Here is a 14,383-nt window from a genome sequence, read left to right on the forward strand (position 1 = left end):
GAAAGGAAAGGACTTTTACTTGCAAATAAACTCTTCTGAGATCACCACTTATGACATCTAACTGGCATACAGGCAATGAATGCTGAAGTACAGATAAGGAGGGTAACAGTTTAAGATACTGTGAAATAGCCAGTTACTTTCTATCAGTCAAAATAAACAGTAAGGAAATAAACAGTAAGAAATATAAAAACCCAAAATATAATTTCAGGACCGGAATACCTGTCAAATTTGCATTATCTGAAGGACTAAGCTGAAGCCAGCGAGGTGCATCAGGATCCACACAGACATCTGTTGATGCATTAACTTCCTGTTCTTCTTCAGAGGCTTGCCAGGGGATGAGAGCAATCTCTACTTCATTATTATACCCAATGGATGTGTCACTGCTAACACTTTCACCTACAGCAAGCAGAGGATGAATAAAGATCACAGATCCTATTTTTAAAGATTGCATTAGCAGAAGATGACCTAACAAGACAAAATGATCACACTGGTTTCAATTGTTACCCTTAATAAAAAATATTACCGTATTTCTTGGAACTCACTTTTTTCTCTCTCCCTATGGCTTCCATGTGTTTGCTGCAAGTCTCCTTTCAAATCCAATTCAGCTGTACTACTGCTCCTTTGTATTAATACCTACAGAAAAAAAAAATTGCACGAATCTCAGCTTATTAACTATTTTTGAGAACTACATCATACTCTTGCAGATTTGAGATACACAAATGCACACAGAGAAAGTTACTGTAAATTAACTGAACTCAGTCAAGATATTTAAATGAACGTATTGTACTGGAATAGGGAGCCAGGTTAATTTTTAATTCCCCACAACCACCTGATTCACCTGCATCTCTCTCCCCCCTCACCTTCACCACACCTTGTTATTCTCAAAGTGATTAATGAGAGCACTCCCCAGAAGAAGCCTTGCCTCTAGAGCAAAGCTAACAGTGCTGTAAGACCAAACATATGGAAGAGCCAACAACCAGAGATGAGATTCCTCTTGCAGTCCTCCATGCTGCACTGCATTACACTTCCACAAAGCTGAAGTCATATATTATTTCTATTGTTTCTTTTCAAAATTGCATTAAAAATTTACAAAGCTTGCCTGTCCAAATGTTAACTTAGGCAAACAATCTACAATAAAGAGCTGCTGCTACAAATTTTGCTGAAGGAAAGTATTTTCCCCAGCACTTCAAGCTATCAAACATTTATTCCAGTGTAGTGAAGCTCTATAAAAACCATTAATTATTTAAAAAGAAAAAAAAAAAAAATAGCGACAGACTTGTTTATTATTAATACAGAAAAGCACAGAAGTCTTTTACAAGAGTAGTATGTAGCAAATTCTGTTAAACTGCACTGGCAACTGACAGTACCAGAGTGATCATAGCTAACAGCAGAAGGGGAAAACCACAGCTTTATTCCCAATTCCATACCATAAACATTACTAACAAATATTCATCCTTTCAGCTGCTAGTTTTTAAACAGGAAAATACAACTGATTACATCTATTAATAGAGCATTTATTTTACATAAAACAAGATCTCATCAATAATCACTGTCTATTTTGCCTTACTTGCTCAGCTTCATGTTCCTTCTTCATACAGTCCTTGCTTTCCTGAATTGATTTGGAGTCTAAGGTGGTCAAATTATGAGAACTCCCAGCCTTTTTGCCTAGAAATTTTAGAAGGGAAACAAAAAGCATAAAAATGTGGGCTATAAAATTACATAACAAATTACAAGAAAATATCAGTTACATTTACATACACATTTCTTATATTTACAGCAGAGCAAGATAACATAAACGGTAAAATTTCCATGGATTCATTATTAAGATAGAACGTAAGATGCTCTGACAAGCATAACATAGCTGCACAATCAACACAGAAGCAGAACAGTTCATCTGAAAACAAGAAATACAAGCACACGCTTGATAAATTTTAACAGTGACCCCAAAAATACACACATTTAATAAAGCCCTGGTTTATTAAAATTGTGTTCTGCATTTTAGGTCTATGACATCTTAAAAACATCTTTTTCAATAAGATACTATGAACAGATTTATTGGGAAAATGGGATAAAAAACATTTTACAATCGTGGCTGGAAACCAAATTAGGTTAAGAGTGGTTTCAGGGAGGCTCAAGAAGTCTTGGCACTTCTTCCTGTGTGTATTTTAACTATACTTCATCAAAATTACCTTGAAAAAAATCAGATGGAAATTGATCTGCAATATCTGAAGTGCTGCTACTCCGAGTGAGCTGCTGCTCTTGGTCTACAAATAGGCCTGTAGCTTCTGATCCTGACAAAGTTTCCGACTGCTGAGATTCTTCAACTTCTGTTGATTTAATTAAAAATATGTATTTGTATGACTTCTGAATTAAACACACATTCTAACTCCTCAGCTATGAAAGCTAAGTGAAAAAAACAACCAACTCATGTACTTCAAGTTACAAAAACTAGAATTTAAACCCTAGTCAGAGAAGTTAAAAGTATCCTTAGAAAAGCGAAGTTTAGAGAGAGAGATGTACTAACAGTTTAAATCATGACAGACCTAGAAGAGAATGGAGAAATAACTTTGGGGTTTCAATGTGGCACTCCTGCTTGGGATTGGGAGTACTCTCCTTCAGTGTCAGTGCTATCAGTAGGAGCACTGCTTAATGCCACCCGCCCTAACTGCTAACTTTTCTGTCGGAAAGCAGTCAGAAAATTGGCCCACAAGTCCCCTATCAAACTGACTCAAGGGAACCACCATCAGACTGCTCAAGGTATTCCATCCACACATCCAATGCTATTTTCCTTCTCAAAATATTAGAAGAAATGGTTCGGTACCAACATGGTGACTTGGAGAAGCATTGGATTTTTGTTTTTTTAAGCAAGGAACATGGGCTGCATTACAGACTCCTCCACATTTCTCTCTGCATGTTACTACATAACAAACTAAAACAAACCTCACCAGCTTTCTATTCTGTACCCTTTCTTTCCTTTGCTCTGCTTCCCACATCCTTGCTGGTGTGTACACACTGACTTTGAGGCAATGCTTACGCAGAAACAAGTAAGAAGCACTGCCCTTCAGGGTACAAAATTTCACACCTACCTGCACTGACTGCAGCAGCAGCATGCATGAGGAAGACAGCATGCTTCCCTTATTCAATCTACACTGAGTTTAGATACTACTTACATTACAATATACATTGTTTCTTTTCAGTAAACTGCCTCACAAACCCATGCTTGCAAAACCCAAACATTCTGATATTTAAGGACCTCAAAGTATCACTGCCAGTATCAAAGCTTTATTGAAAGCAACAAATACATGAAAGCCCATCTTTCAGGTCAATGCCCAGATTAACTAGCTTGAGTTTTGGTTTTGGCCTTCCTCTTTGTACATGATGTATATGTTGCATGGGAACTTTTAGTAAATCAAGTGCTTGAAAATGAAAACATGGAGAAAATCACTTGTTTGGTAATTCTGGGAATTTTTACTTTTATTATTAGGAAATACAAACCCAATAAAATGGCAATTCACGTTAATCTTTTAATACTTAAATGAACAAAACTAGCATTGCTTGCAGTGCTTTTGAGAGAAATCAGATACGACATGAAAGCTAAGAGGCACAGGCAAACCTTTCATATTTGCTTCTAGGATCAATAATTATAGGAAAAATTCCTTAGGGAAAAAAAAAAGTGCCACATTTGTAAGCACTGATTTGTAACTGAGAATGATGTGGGGTGAATGAGGTTTCTCTTTTGAAATCAAGTACCAGCAGTTCAACCTGCTGCACTTTGTTTTTGACACATTTTGCTTGAGATATCCCATGCCTGTGCACATGAGAAGACCTTCCTGTCCTCTTTTTCTCTGAAAAGTCTACATACATCAATAATGAAATGCAGTTCCAGTGAGGGAATAACAAGAACCATCAGAAGTGACCACATTTTTCTTAACCCTTTCCTACTTTGAAAAGAATAAGACATGTTTCCACTGAATTTGCTCAACTCCTACTGGCCACCACCATTACTGAATGCTGTGTTTTGAACAGATCCATGAAAGAGAAACAGAACCTGTGCAAAACACCTCATTCCACACTCCTAAAGAATAATTAACTGGACAGAAAGAGAGCAGACAGAAAAGCTTAAAAATACAAAGAACATTTATATAAAAGACGACTTTAAAGTACAGTACCTGACAGTCTGTGAGAGCAAGAAGTGTAAGAGATACCAGGTAAGAGAGAGCTCACAGTGTGAAGCAGAAGAGGTACACTTTTAGTAGCTGGCAAAGCCTCATAAAGATGAACACAGTTGCTGATAGACTGGCTTCGCTTAGCTTCCAGGAAAAAATAAAGCAACAGTTATGTCAGAAAACAGCAAAATATTTGGATTTGGAATGTCATGATACAACAAAAAACAACGCTTTCTAAAGAATCTTATGTCAAGCTCTGCAGTATTTCCTGCTAGCCTTAAGTTAATAATATATCATGTATCTCAGCCACTGAAAATATGATGCGGAATCTTTCGTTTTGTCAGCCTGTGGTTACTATGCATGGGCTTATTTGACTCACCCTTCTTTCTTCTCATTGCAGTACCATTACCAGTACAAGCAGTACAACATAAAGAATGGAAAAGTTATTCAGCTTACTTTCTGCTAGCAACGTTCCCACCTGCCGCAAAGACTAGCTACCTCTACCATTCACTCATCTTGGTTGAAAACAACGCATTTTGATCTGAGAAGTGGGACAGTGTATCTCTTCAAGTTAGTCTAAAGATACAGCTATCACTGGCTGGTTGTTGTTTTTTAAACTAGGGATCCTTGCTCCAGCCTTGATGAAGCGTTGAGTGCACTTGTCTGACAAGACTGCTGACCCTGCTTTGAGCAGGTACTTCGTGACCTGAGGTAGCTTGCATCCTGAATTATTCTGTGCACACTGGTTTTGGCGTACATGCTTTTTCCACTTACGAACAGGATGATGAAACATACAAGTTATGAGATGGGGTCTGGATTCTTCAGTCAGTGAAGTTAGGAGTGCTCAAACTAGTGGTGGACCTCGCTGCACTTTTGCAAAAGGAGAAAATAATCTCAAAGACAGTAAAGAGTTAAACATTGAACCCAGCATTATTTTGCTGGCAGTTTCATTCATCATCTGTGAGAGAGATGAGAAGCTTTCTTTCATGGGAACTGAAAGTGTCCCTTTTGTAACCTGCACATTAAATACTCTCTCAGGCCACAAGAAAAACACCCATCAAGGTGGGTAATGCTTTAGAGGCTTGCTAGCATCATTAAGGCATTTTTAAAATATATTAATAATGAACATCCATTTGCTGTGCTGTTTCCCTCTTCGTTCACAACAGCGCCAATGCTGATACTTGTTTGTTATGTTGTTGTAGGGTGTGTGGGGTCATTCTGCTACATAAAGTCCTTCCCTGACTATTCCTGTAATTCCTTTAAGGACTGCTTCACTTCTTTCTGGAAGAGAATACATCTGGAATTGTAGTAGCTGAGTTTCATTTTCCTAGACAGTCTTACTCTTAGGAAACAGACATCAGACTATTTGAAGTCACTATTTGCTATATCTGCATGTGGAAATATAAGGTGTTTTTATCTGCTGATTTGAGAGTCACTGACCACCAGAAATCCTACAAAAGCCAAAATAATTCTAGTTTTATATGCTAATAAGATACCAAATGAAACCAGGGTCTTATTACACCTGAAGTTCATCCTCTAGTCTGACAACCAAACTGCTGCCCACCAAATAAACTTCTCCGTAGCCACATAAGAGTTACTGGCTCACCTTCATATTTTGTTGGTAATAAACACAACTAATCTATTATGAATGAGGAAAGACTCTGCTTAGAAAAAACATCTTCTGTTCAAAAACACATTAGACTTTCTATGGAGAGTTTTAAACCATGGCCCACTGAGTTGGAATACAGAGACTCGCAACCATAAAAGAAACAGAGACCAAATTCAGGCCTCTGATATGCTTAAAAAACTAGATGGTATCTCTTTCAACACCTGGAGTTTCAGATGTTCCCCCATTATTCCTCAACCCCATTCTCCCTTCTGTCTCCCACTATACTTATTCTGTCCAGAATTAAACGTGAGAGAAAAAAAGGAAAATTAGATGCCATGCATATACTGTTACATCATTAAAAAGAAGGTAAATAAGTTATGTAAGAAAGGATTCAATACCTGCTTTATCTTGTGATTACAGTAAAAAGCAAGCCACAAGGAAGTTCAGAAACTATGCCTGACTGATATAGCTTAATGCATTTAAGAGCAAGTATACAGTATTTTCCATAATAATTTGATCTTTTCTTCATATCTGTAGCCCTGTAGGCATCCAGACTCAGGTATGCAACATCACTGTTTAGTTAAGTTGCACTGTTTTTGGAAGTATTCAGAACTCAAAGGCAGATACAAAACTTGAGTGTTACTGGATGTTCGGGAATAAAATATCTAGTAGAGATCTAACCTGTTGCTCTCTGGCGAACAATATTTCTTGCTTTCTCAACTCCGGGAGCTCCAGACGTGGTGGCACTTCTGAATCTCATGGGCTCCACAACTTCAGGATGACTTTTCCAGCTTAATGAAAAAGATCTTCCCACTACAGCTGTCTTTTGAGGTTCTAAAACGCCACCTAAGAGAAAACAGAGTTCTTCTAGCATTTCATATTGTAGGCTTTCTCATTTATTCTTCTGGAGTTTTAACAAACTTACATGCGCTCTAACAGGGAAAAAATATTCATCTTCAAATCAGCATAGCTGATGTAGTAATTGCTTTATAATCACAGTACAAATTCAACTATGTGCATCAATTGCAAAGCAGCATACAAATGCAGCTGAAATACCGTAATCCATAAAGTTTTATACAATTACACAGAAAAGAATTTGGACATTGATGACTATGCTAGAATATAGCACAAGAAATTACGATTCATTCCTGCTGCACAGAAAAAAATCATTTTGAGCACATACTAAAATCTGCTAACTAGCTACCATCTATTGACCCCAATTACCCTTCCTAGCAGAATGAAGGATGGGAACATAAAAATCCAAAGCCATTCACATTTGATTAATCAGGTTCTTACACAAGATTAAGAGGTATTTAATGTTAGATCTTTTAAAATTTAAACTTAAATATTTAACTTGTTTGATACAAAAAGCTCTGAAGCGTGGGGACTAACCCTTTCCTCTCTGCTTTTTTTCTTTCTGTTCACTGAGCTTATCCAAGGGTAAGTTGGTCATTTCCACCCCATACACAGTTCTTGCTAGCACTGCCGTCAGAGAGTCCATGATGTTGGCCCACTCATTTATGAGCTCCTCCCAGTCAGTCAGGGAAGACAGAACACTAAGCAGCTCATCCCACAGCTCCCGAGAAATGTAGACGCTCAGGTTTGCTCTGATCCAAGCCACAATGAGGGTCTAAGAGGAAATAAGCAAGTGACAGGTCACACATCTTTGCGGAAACTAACCCAACACCATCAGTACTGATTATCAGTGACACACAGATAATATATAGGCACTATTCATCAGATCATCACTATGCTTCAGATGGTCTGTATTTCTCCTGGTAAGCTAACAGATTGCTCATATATTAATAATAATAGAAGAGAATACAGAACTGATCATGACAACAACTTTCAAATGACTATAGAGCTTGAGCTACACCTGTAACACTCAGGTCTGAACACATCATGTACAAAAGGATTCATGCACATTTTCATCTTAAGTGCGATTTAGTTTTGACTTGCCAGATGAACTTACTTCTACAAAATGTTTCATACAGCTTACAGTGCAGAGCTACTCACTGAAGATATCCCACAATTAGATTGCCTATCTGCCTGTGCTAGTGCAGTTTGCAACAGAGCCCTGAAGAATAGATCAAATCAACTGCTTCTGACACCTGGAATCTGTCTTAATAAAACAATCAATTGTATTACTGCAAAGGAGAACTTCTTCATGTTTTACAAGTAAATCGCATAGTACTGTGCAATAGTACTTAAGCAAAACTATGGGCACGGAGAACTGGTGCCAAACACACAGAAAATACTCACTCGGAAAAGTAATCCTGACATGCTCTGAGCAAACGTATCCTTTATTTGGTTTTCTTTTGGCTTCTGCATCACTGCTTCTGTTATTCTGAGAAGTATCTGTAACATCTGCTCCCTGGTTCCAAAACAAAATCGTACTTTTTGTTCACAGTTTCTATTAATCGTACTTGTTAATTTTCATGCAGCAAAAAAAAAAACAACCTGTTAATACTCAGTAAACTTTACACATTGAAAATGAGATCACACAAAACTTCTGCAATGTAATCCCAGTTGACTGTGTGCTGTAAAACTTAATTTTTAAAAAAAGAAATTCGGGAATGAAAGTAATGAGCAGAACTCTGAAATCAAAAAGCACCCTGACAAAGATGCTACAGAACCTACAACCTCACATATCAATTCAGATGTGAGTTGTAAGCATGATGTACGTAACAAGGATTATACCTAAGTTCTCTCTCTCCTTCTCTCCTTCCTAATAATTCTCCCATAACAGTTAAATATTAATATTCTTCTCTTAGACACCGAATATATTAAACTTACCATGTCTTTTTATTCATTGATAGCTCCATTATCATGCGCCTAAAAATACTCAGAACTGCCTTGCAAGCATCAACTTGCTCCTTCAGAAGCACAGGGACTTCAATGCATGGTTCCAATAAAAAAACATTTGCAGAGTTTGTCAAGAACACCTTCAAGACACAGAGATTTAGTCAGTTTACACAGCGCCAGAAAAAAACAAATTCAAGACTCAGAACAATAGAATACTTGTCCTCTCCCAGTTAAATGATTATTCACTTTCCTCAGAGCAAGCTTCATGTTCATCTACCACTTTATTTTTCTAAATCAAAGTCAGATGGCATTACATGATAACAAAGGCATATATTACATAGTCCACTGTCTTGCAAATATCTCTTCTATTTGATCAGGCAGGAGTGCCACTCCTTCAGCTACTCATTTCCCAACATTATATGCTTAAGCAAACACCACTATTTCCAATGAATGAGGTACAATAAAAGCATATGCACAGTTCTAATTCACAGTACCAACTGTGGGGAAAAAAAAAGTACCTCATACCTTATAATAGTTATCCAGGTCTGAGACAGGAACACATGGTTTAACATACATTTTTACTGTTATAAATGAAATTCAAATCATATCTGATGAAAATCATCATCACCTCATAGTTTCTTTCCCTAACTTCAGAGCATTAATTTCAGAAAGACCTTTATCTGAGCTCTTAAACCAAAATAGGAAATTATCGTCTCTGTAAGCCAGAAGAGTATGATTTTCAGTAATGCTAGCATAGAACCCTCCCAAAATGTTCTAATCTGGAACTCAACATAAAATCTAATATGGCTATATAACTGTACCATAATATGCAGTATAAGTTACACAACTTATATATTACAGCCTTGCAGCCTTTCAACACAGCACACCTGTAATGCAGCTTGAGCACCAGCTTTAACATTTTTGTCCTCATCTTCTAATACACATCCTCTGTTCACAGCACTGGTAAAGGAGTATGTTCTTCCCCAGCTGGATGAGCGCTTATGTCCTGAATGGTCAGAGGAAAGCTTTCAAAAACATCACTCAGTTAGTGACCAGGGAGAAAGGAAAATGTCCATATTTATTCAAAATCAATTAAAACAGCAAAAGCAAGAAGAGGGAACTAATGCATCCTACGACCATTATAGCAAGGTTGTAAAGTTTCTTATTTAAGTTTCTGGTGTTACAGATCCAAAGTTTGGACAGAGTACATACAAATTAGTAGATACTCTCAAGTTGTTAAGTAATCACCACCACTTCCATTAAGCCCTTGCTACCATATCCCTATAAGCAAGGAGTAATGAAGAAAGCTGCATTTTTCAAAGAGCTGCAATCTTTCTTTGCACTCAGTAAGGCCTACCAAACACTCAGTAGTGATTTATATTTCTGGTTCCTAGATACAGCCCTTTTTAATCCCGATCTCCCATTTAATTTAAATTTTTACTCACTTTCAAGGCAAGTTTAAGAGATAAATAACACAATGCAAGGAGACAGAATAATATAAATAACACTGATAGCATACATGTTTACCATCCGTTTCTGCTGATGAATCCTCTAAGCTGGTAACAGCATCCTCACTGTTTTCCTTCTTGTCTGGCTCCTCCATGAACACAGGTTTCTCCTGCAGGATCCACTTTCGATACACCTTCACCACTTTTCGTGTTGCAGATATATCAGAGGAAGGCAACAAAAATGCCTAAATTTAAAGTTAACTGATGTTACTGGACATGTGGGGCACAGAAATCCATGCATATACAAACATACACACGCATCATCATCACCACCCATAAATAACACAGATCAAAAATAAAGCAAGGAAACATGTTTTTCATCTGTACAAGGAGTTACAGTTTATCAACAACATATGTATATATCTATATGGGATCTCTAAATTTTGTAACTATTAATTCCTAACAATTCCTATGATGTATTTGTCCAGACGACCACAAAGAGCTGCCTTCACTCACTGTAAGCTCACTAAATGAAGGTGAATTCATCACACAGTCATTATTAGGCACAGAGGTCCAGCAGACTTAAACCTGGGTTCTACCCTACACTTTTAGGAGCTGACTTCAATTTACATCACCAGTATAGGATATTAAATGCCAGTTTAGCAAGTGTAGGTAGAGACAAGACATTACACTGTGATGAGAAAAGCAGTGATTGGCATTCAATCCTTTCTGACAACATATTCAAAAATAAACATAAATTTATTTTCAACATGGAACCCAATGTCAGCATTTCTAACCATTCTAGAAAGATGTTCACTGTGAGAGCCTTTAAAGGCAAAACTGCCTGTTTCCCCACATACAGATGTGCCACACAGCAAGCAAGTTGTCCTCCAAGTTGTGGGGAAACTGAAAAAGTCTGATGACAACTGCTAGACGATTAGTAAAGCAGGGGGATGAATGGCTACTACACAAAATGCTCTCAGGAAAGTTGAGAAGTTGGATAGAAAGAAAAATAAAAACATAGAGGAACTCAGTGACTAGTGAGATTCCTGTAAGGGAGAGATGAACATGGACAGGATCCAAGTGCCATAATCTGCTTAAATTACTGAACACTGATCATATTTAATGAAAGCGCTGCGTTCTGTTAGCTTTTGTTCTCCAGAAGCCAGTTTAACCGAACATACACTCTAAACAAACACCAGCAGAGGGCAGCAATCCACAATGGTTCTCAACACACCAAATCACTCCTTCCAGTCACAATGACATCCACCTCACAAAAAGCTCTGAACAAGGAGCTCCTTAACTGTGTCACACAAAACACTTCTCAATAAAACATGCATGCTCACTCTGCTGCTGGAGGGTGTCTCCTATAAATTTAAGTCACCTGGAAGTGCTGTTTCAATCAATCCCTACCATGACAACGTAGCAAAAGAGGTCTTGGAATTTACAGTAAGTTCACATGTATTTTTATCCCAAACAACTGAAGAGATATTAAAAGAAAGAAAAACACCAACAGAAGCAGTAAATGATGATTTTGAACACACATTAAAAAGAACTTCACTATTTCAAATCTAAGTGCCTATCTAGTAGCAGCAAAGTTTCAGTTCCTGTAAAAAAAAATCATTTTGTGGTTGAAATTAGACCTAAAAAGGCCTCCCAAATCAAAGGGTGCTGGTGTGATTAGCACTGATCAATGCACTGATCAATGTTTCATCAGTTGTCTGACTGGTACCCATAACAGTGTCCTTTCTAATAACCATAATATCTCTTAAGAATTTAATAATGGCAACTCCACAAGCACATTTACCTGCCGAAACACCTCATTAACAAAGTTAACATATCCTCGAGTGGACAAGAGGATGCGCTGCACCATCTCATAGACAGTCCGGTGCTGCTCTTCAATGCTGCAGAGGCTTGAATTACTGAGCCGTCGGTCAGATAACGTGCTGCTATTGGAATGGCTTCTCTCTTGCTCGCTTGTATAAGTCATGCTGGTTTCCAGTTCAGGGTTTTTATCTTGGTTTACAACACCAACAGTCTGCATGGAAGAAAAGATATAGCTAATTAAATTACTGAACCACTGCATGCCAAAAATATTTGATACTTACTCAGAACTCAAGACAGCAATATTCATTTTCACATAGCACACAGGCATCCCAGCAGCCAGGAGGTGCAATTTGCAATCTACTCTTTGATACAAGAAGGAATTTGGTTCTATATGCTATATGATGCAAACTTCCTATGGGTCCCCTGCAGCCCAGAACAACTGATTGACTTGTCTGCTTCCAAGAAAGAAAGAGGAATGGGTGTAGTGGTGGAACTGGCAGGCACAAGGGAGAAGCAGCTCCAAGTCCATTGGATTTTTGAGAAAAGAAGCATCACATCACTATACATGGTGCATATTCTTAGGCATTATTATTCCCGACAGCTCTCTGTCAGATATTGTTCTGGCGTGGCATTGCATTTATTTTGCAACACTTCATCCTGAACCATGTCTGGCTAAAATAATTCAGTCAAGGGAAGACAGAGGACAAAGCCTTTGGAAAAAAGTGAATAAAACCGCATCTGAATTGCTGGACAAAGAATGCTACTTACACTAACTGAAAGCATTACCCAAATGCAGTTTGGCTTTACATTTACTTCAATAAGGCTGCTATCTCTTTGATGAAGAGAGCAGCAGTAACATCTCTACTGCTTTTCATAATAAACTCACTTGTAATATTTTGCTGTACTAATGAGGCATAGGCTACAGGCACTCAAGTCTCTAACAACTTGGAGGTCAACATGTGCCAAAAGCTGACACAGTGATAACTTAGCTGAGTTCCATTCTGAAGGCAATAATATCTTTACATAGCCTAAATACTTAATTGATGTCAGTAGTCTATAAATTTCAGTGAAGAGATTTCAGTTTCCAGGCTGTGCCTATTGCAATGGCACAGCACATCTTTAGGCAGAAGGTGGAAATTCCAATGAGAATGAAAAGGATACTAAAAAGCACCTTCAGTAGGTAAACTACACTTAACCCTTCTAAGGCTTCAAAACTCTTCAGCAAAGAGCTTCAAAATTAATAACAGGAAAATATACGGTTTGACTCTCATAGCTAGTGAATGTTTTTCCACTCAAGCCGGATTTGACACTGTCCTACAATACAAGAGAAATATCAAATTGACATTGATCCTACATTTTTAGTGGGAAGCCAGAGAGTCTCTTAAAACTATTTATTTCTACAAAATTCACATTAAGCCCCTAATCCTACAGAAACCGCAACCAGAATTTAAAAGTGAAATATTTTTTCTAGTATCTCATTGTAAACAGCTGCTACAATCATGAAGAAAACAAAACAGCCTTTGATGTTACTGGGAAATGGTCTGTGCCTCCAATAAGTTTGACAGCTTACAGATTAAATTCCAACAGTAAAAAGATAATAGCAATGAAATCTGGTAAGGCAAACAGATATGAGGGGAAAAAAATGTAGTTAATTACTTAAGAGATTTCGTTGAAGGCGCCCTCCTTCATAAAAGAAAAAATAATCAATTTACAAGTATATCAGTTATTCACTTGGGGATTGCATTTCTTTCTTGCTGCAGTTGTCAGCGCACTGAGATCACTTGCAAGGTTTCTAGCGCGTCCAGAGAGAAAAAAGGTAAACTTTAAAGCACACCTGAATAATTTTAGGGAGCATTTCTCCTCCATTTTTTGTATGCTGAACGGCAGTTAAGTATTTCTTTTCAAGAAAGAAAGTAACAAGCCACTTAATAAATACAACTCGAGCTGCCATATATGGAATTTTTGTGCTATAGACATTTTCATTGTTTCGTGTTGCAGTAATGTATACAGGTCTTGGTCTTGTATCAGGAATATCTGGTGAGATAAAAAGAGAAAATACAGAGAAAATCTAATCTTAAAAAACTGTACTTGCTTCCAGACTGTTTAAATGCACAGAACATGTCACCAACCACATTTTCTGTCATGTGAAATAACAGATGCAATGACTGACCGCTTTTATTATTTAACACTTGCATTATTAGCTTTACTACTTCTAAAGGGAAGCAAGAACACAAAAGCACCAGTCTTTCATGAAGGCTATAATTTCTATTAGGCAAAATAAAGGAAAGCAAAAGAGAAGAGCTGCAAAGAGTAAGACAAGATCCAAAACAGACACAAGTCTGCAACATAAATTGAGTTCATAAATTTCCCTGGGTCTTGTTAGTAAGGAAGAATGAGAAAGAGAAGATGGCTCGGGAACTCAGTGAAAAGATTAAAAAGGATACTTAGCACATGGGAAAGAGATGTTAGCTCAGGTGCAGAAAGCACTGCACAAGCTGAAATGAAAGAGAGAAAACACATGGAAATAA

The 14,383-nt window shown here is 37.5% G+C and overlaps 1 protein-coding gene across 5 annotated transcripts in view; it reads right to left on the bottom strand.

Moving 5' to 3' along the window:
- RALGAPA2 (Ral GTPase activating protein catalytic subunit alpha 2) overlaps positions 1-14,383 on the bottom strand; it is a 106,946-nt gene that overhangs the window by 67,592 nt on the left and 24,971 nt on the right. For 3 of the 5 annotated variants that reach the window (XM_015856606.2, XM_015856610.2, XM_015856608.2), the window contains exons 9-21: positions 13,690-13,889; positions 11,836-12,066; positions 10,100-10,273; positions 9,468-9,605; positions 8,572-8,720; positions 8,038-8,149; positions 7,168-7,405; positions 6,457-6,621; positions 4,170-4,310; positions 2,190-2,327; positions 1,568-1,665; positions 543-633; positions 220-396 (exon numbers count right to left, since the gene is read on the bottom strand). In XM_015856606.2, the coding sequence (XP_015712092.1) occupies positions 220-396; positions 543-633; positions 1,568-1,665; positions 2,190-2,327; positions 4,170-4,310; positions 6,457-6,621; positions 7,168-7,405; positions 8,038-8,149; positions 8,572-8,720; positions 9,468-9,605; positions 10,100-10,273; positions 11,836-12,066; positions 13,690-13,889 (2,052 nt within the window). The remainder of the gene's footprint in view (positions 1-219; positions 397-542; positions 634-1,567; positions 1,666-2,189; positions 2,328-4,169; positions 4,311-6,456; positions 6,622-7,167; positions 7,406-8,037; positions 8,150-8,571; positions 8,721-9,467; positions 9,606-10,099; positions 10,274-11,835; positions 12,067-13,689; positions 13,890-14,383) is intronic. The other 2 variants (XM_015856609.2, XM_015856611.2) reach the window with 2 other exon arrangements.

This window comes from Coturnix japonica, chromosome 3 (genome assembly GCF_001577835.2).
Source record: "Coturnix japonica isolate 7356 chromosome 3, Coturnix japonica 2.1, whole genome shotgun sequence".
NCBI classification, from domain to species: domain Eukaryota; kingdom Metazoa; phylum Chordata; class Aves; order Galliformes; family Phasianidae; genus Coturnix; species Coturnix japonica.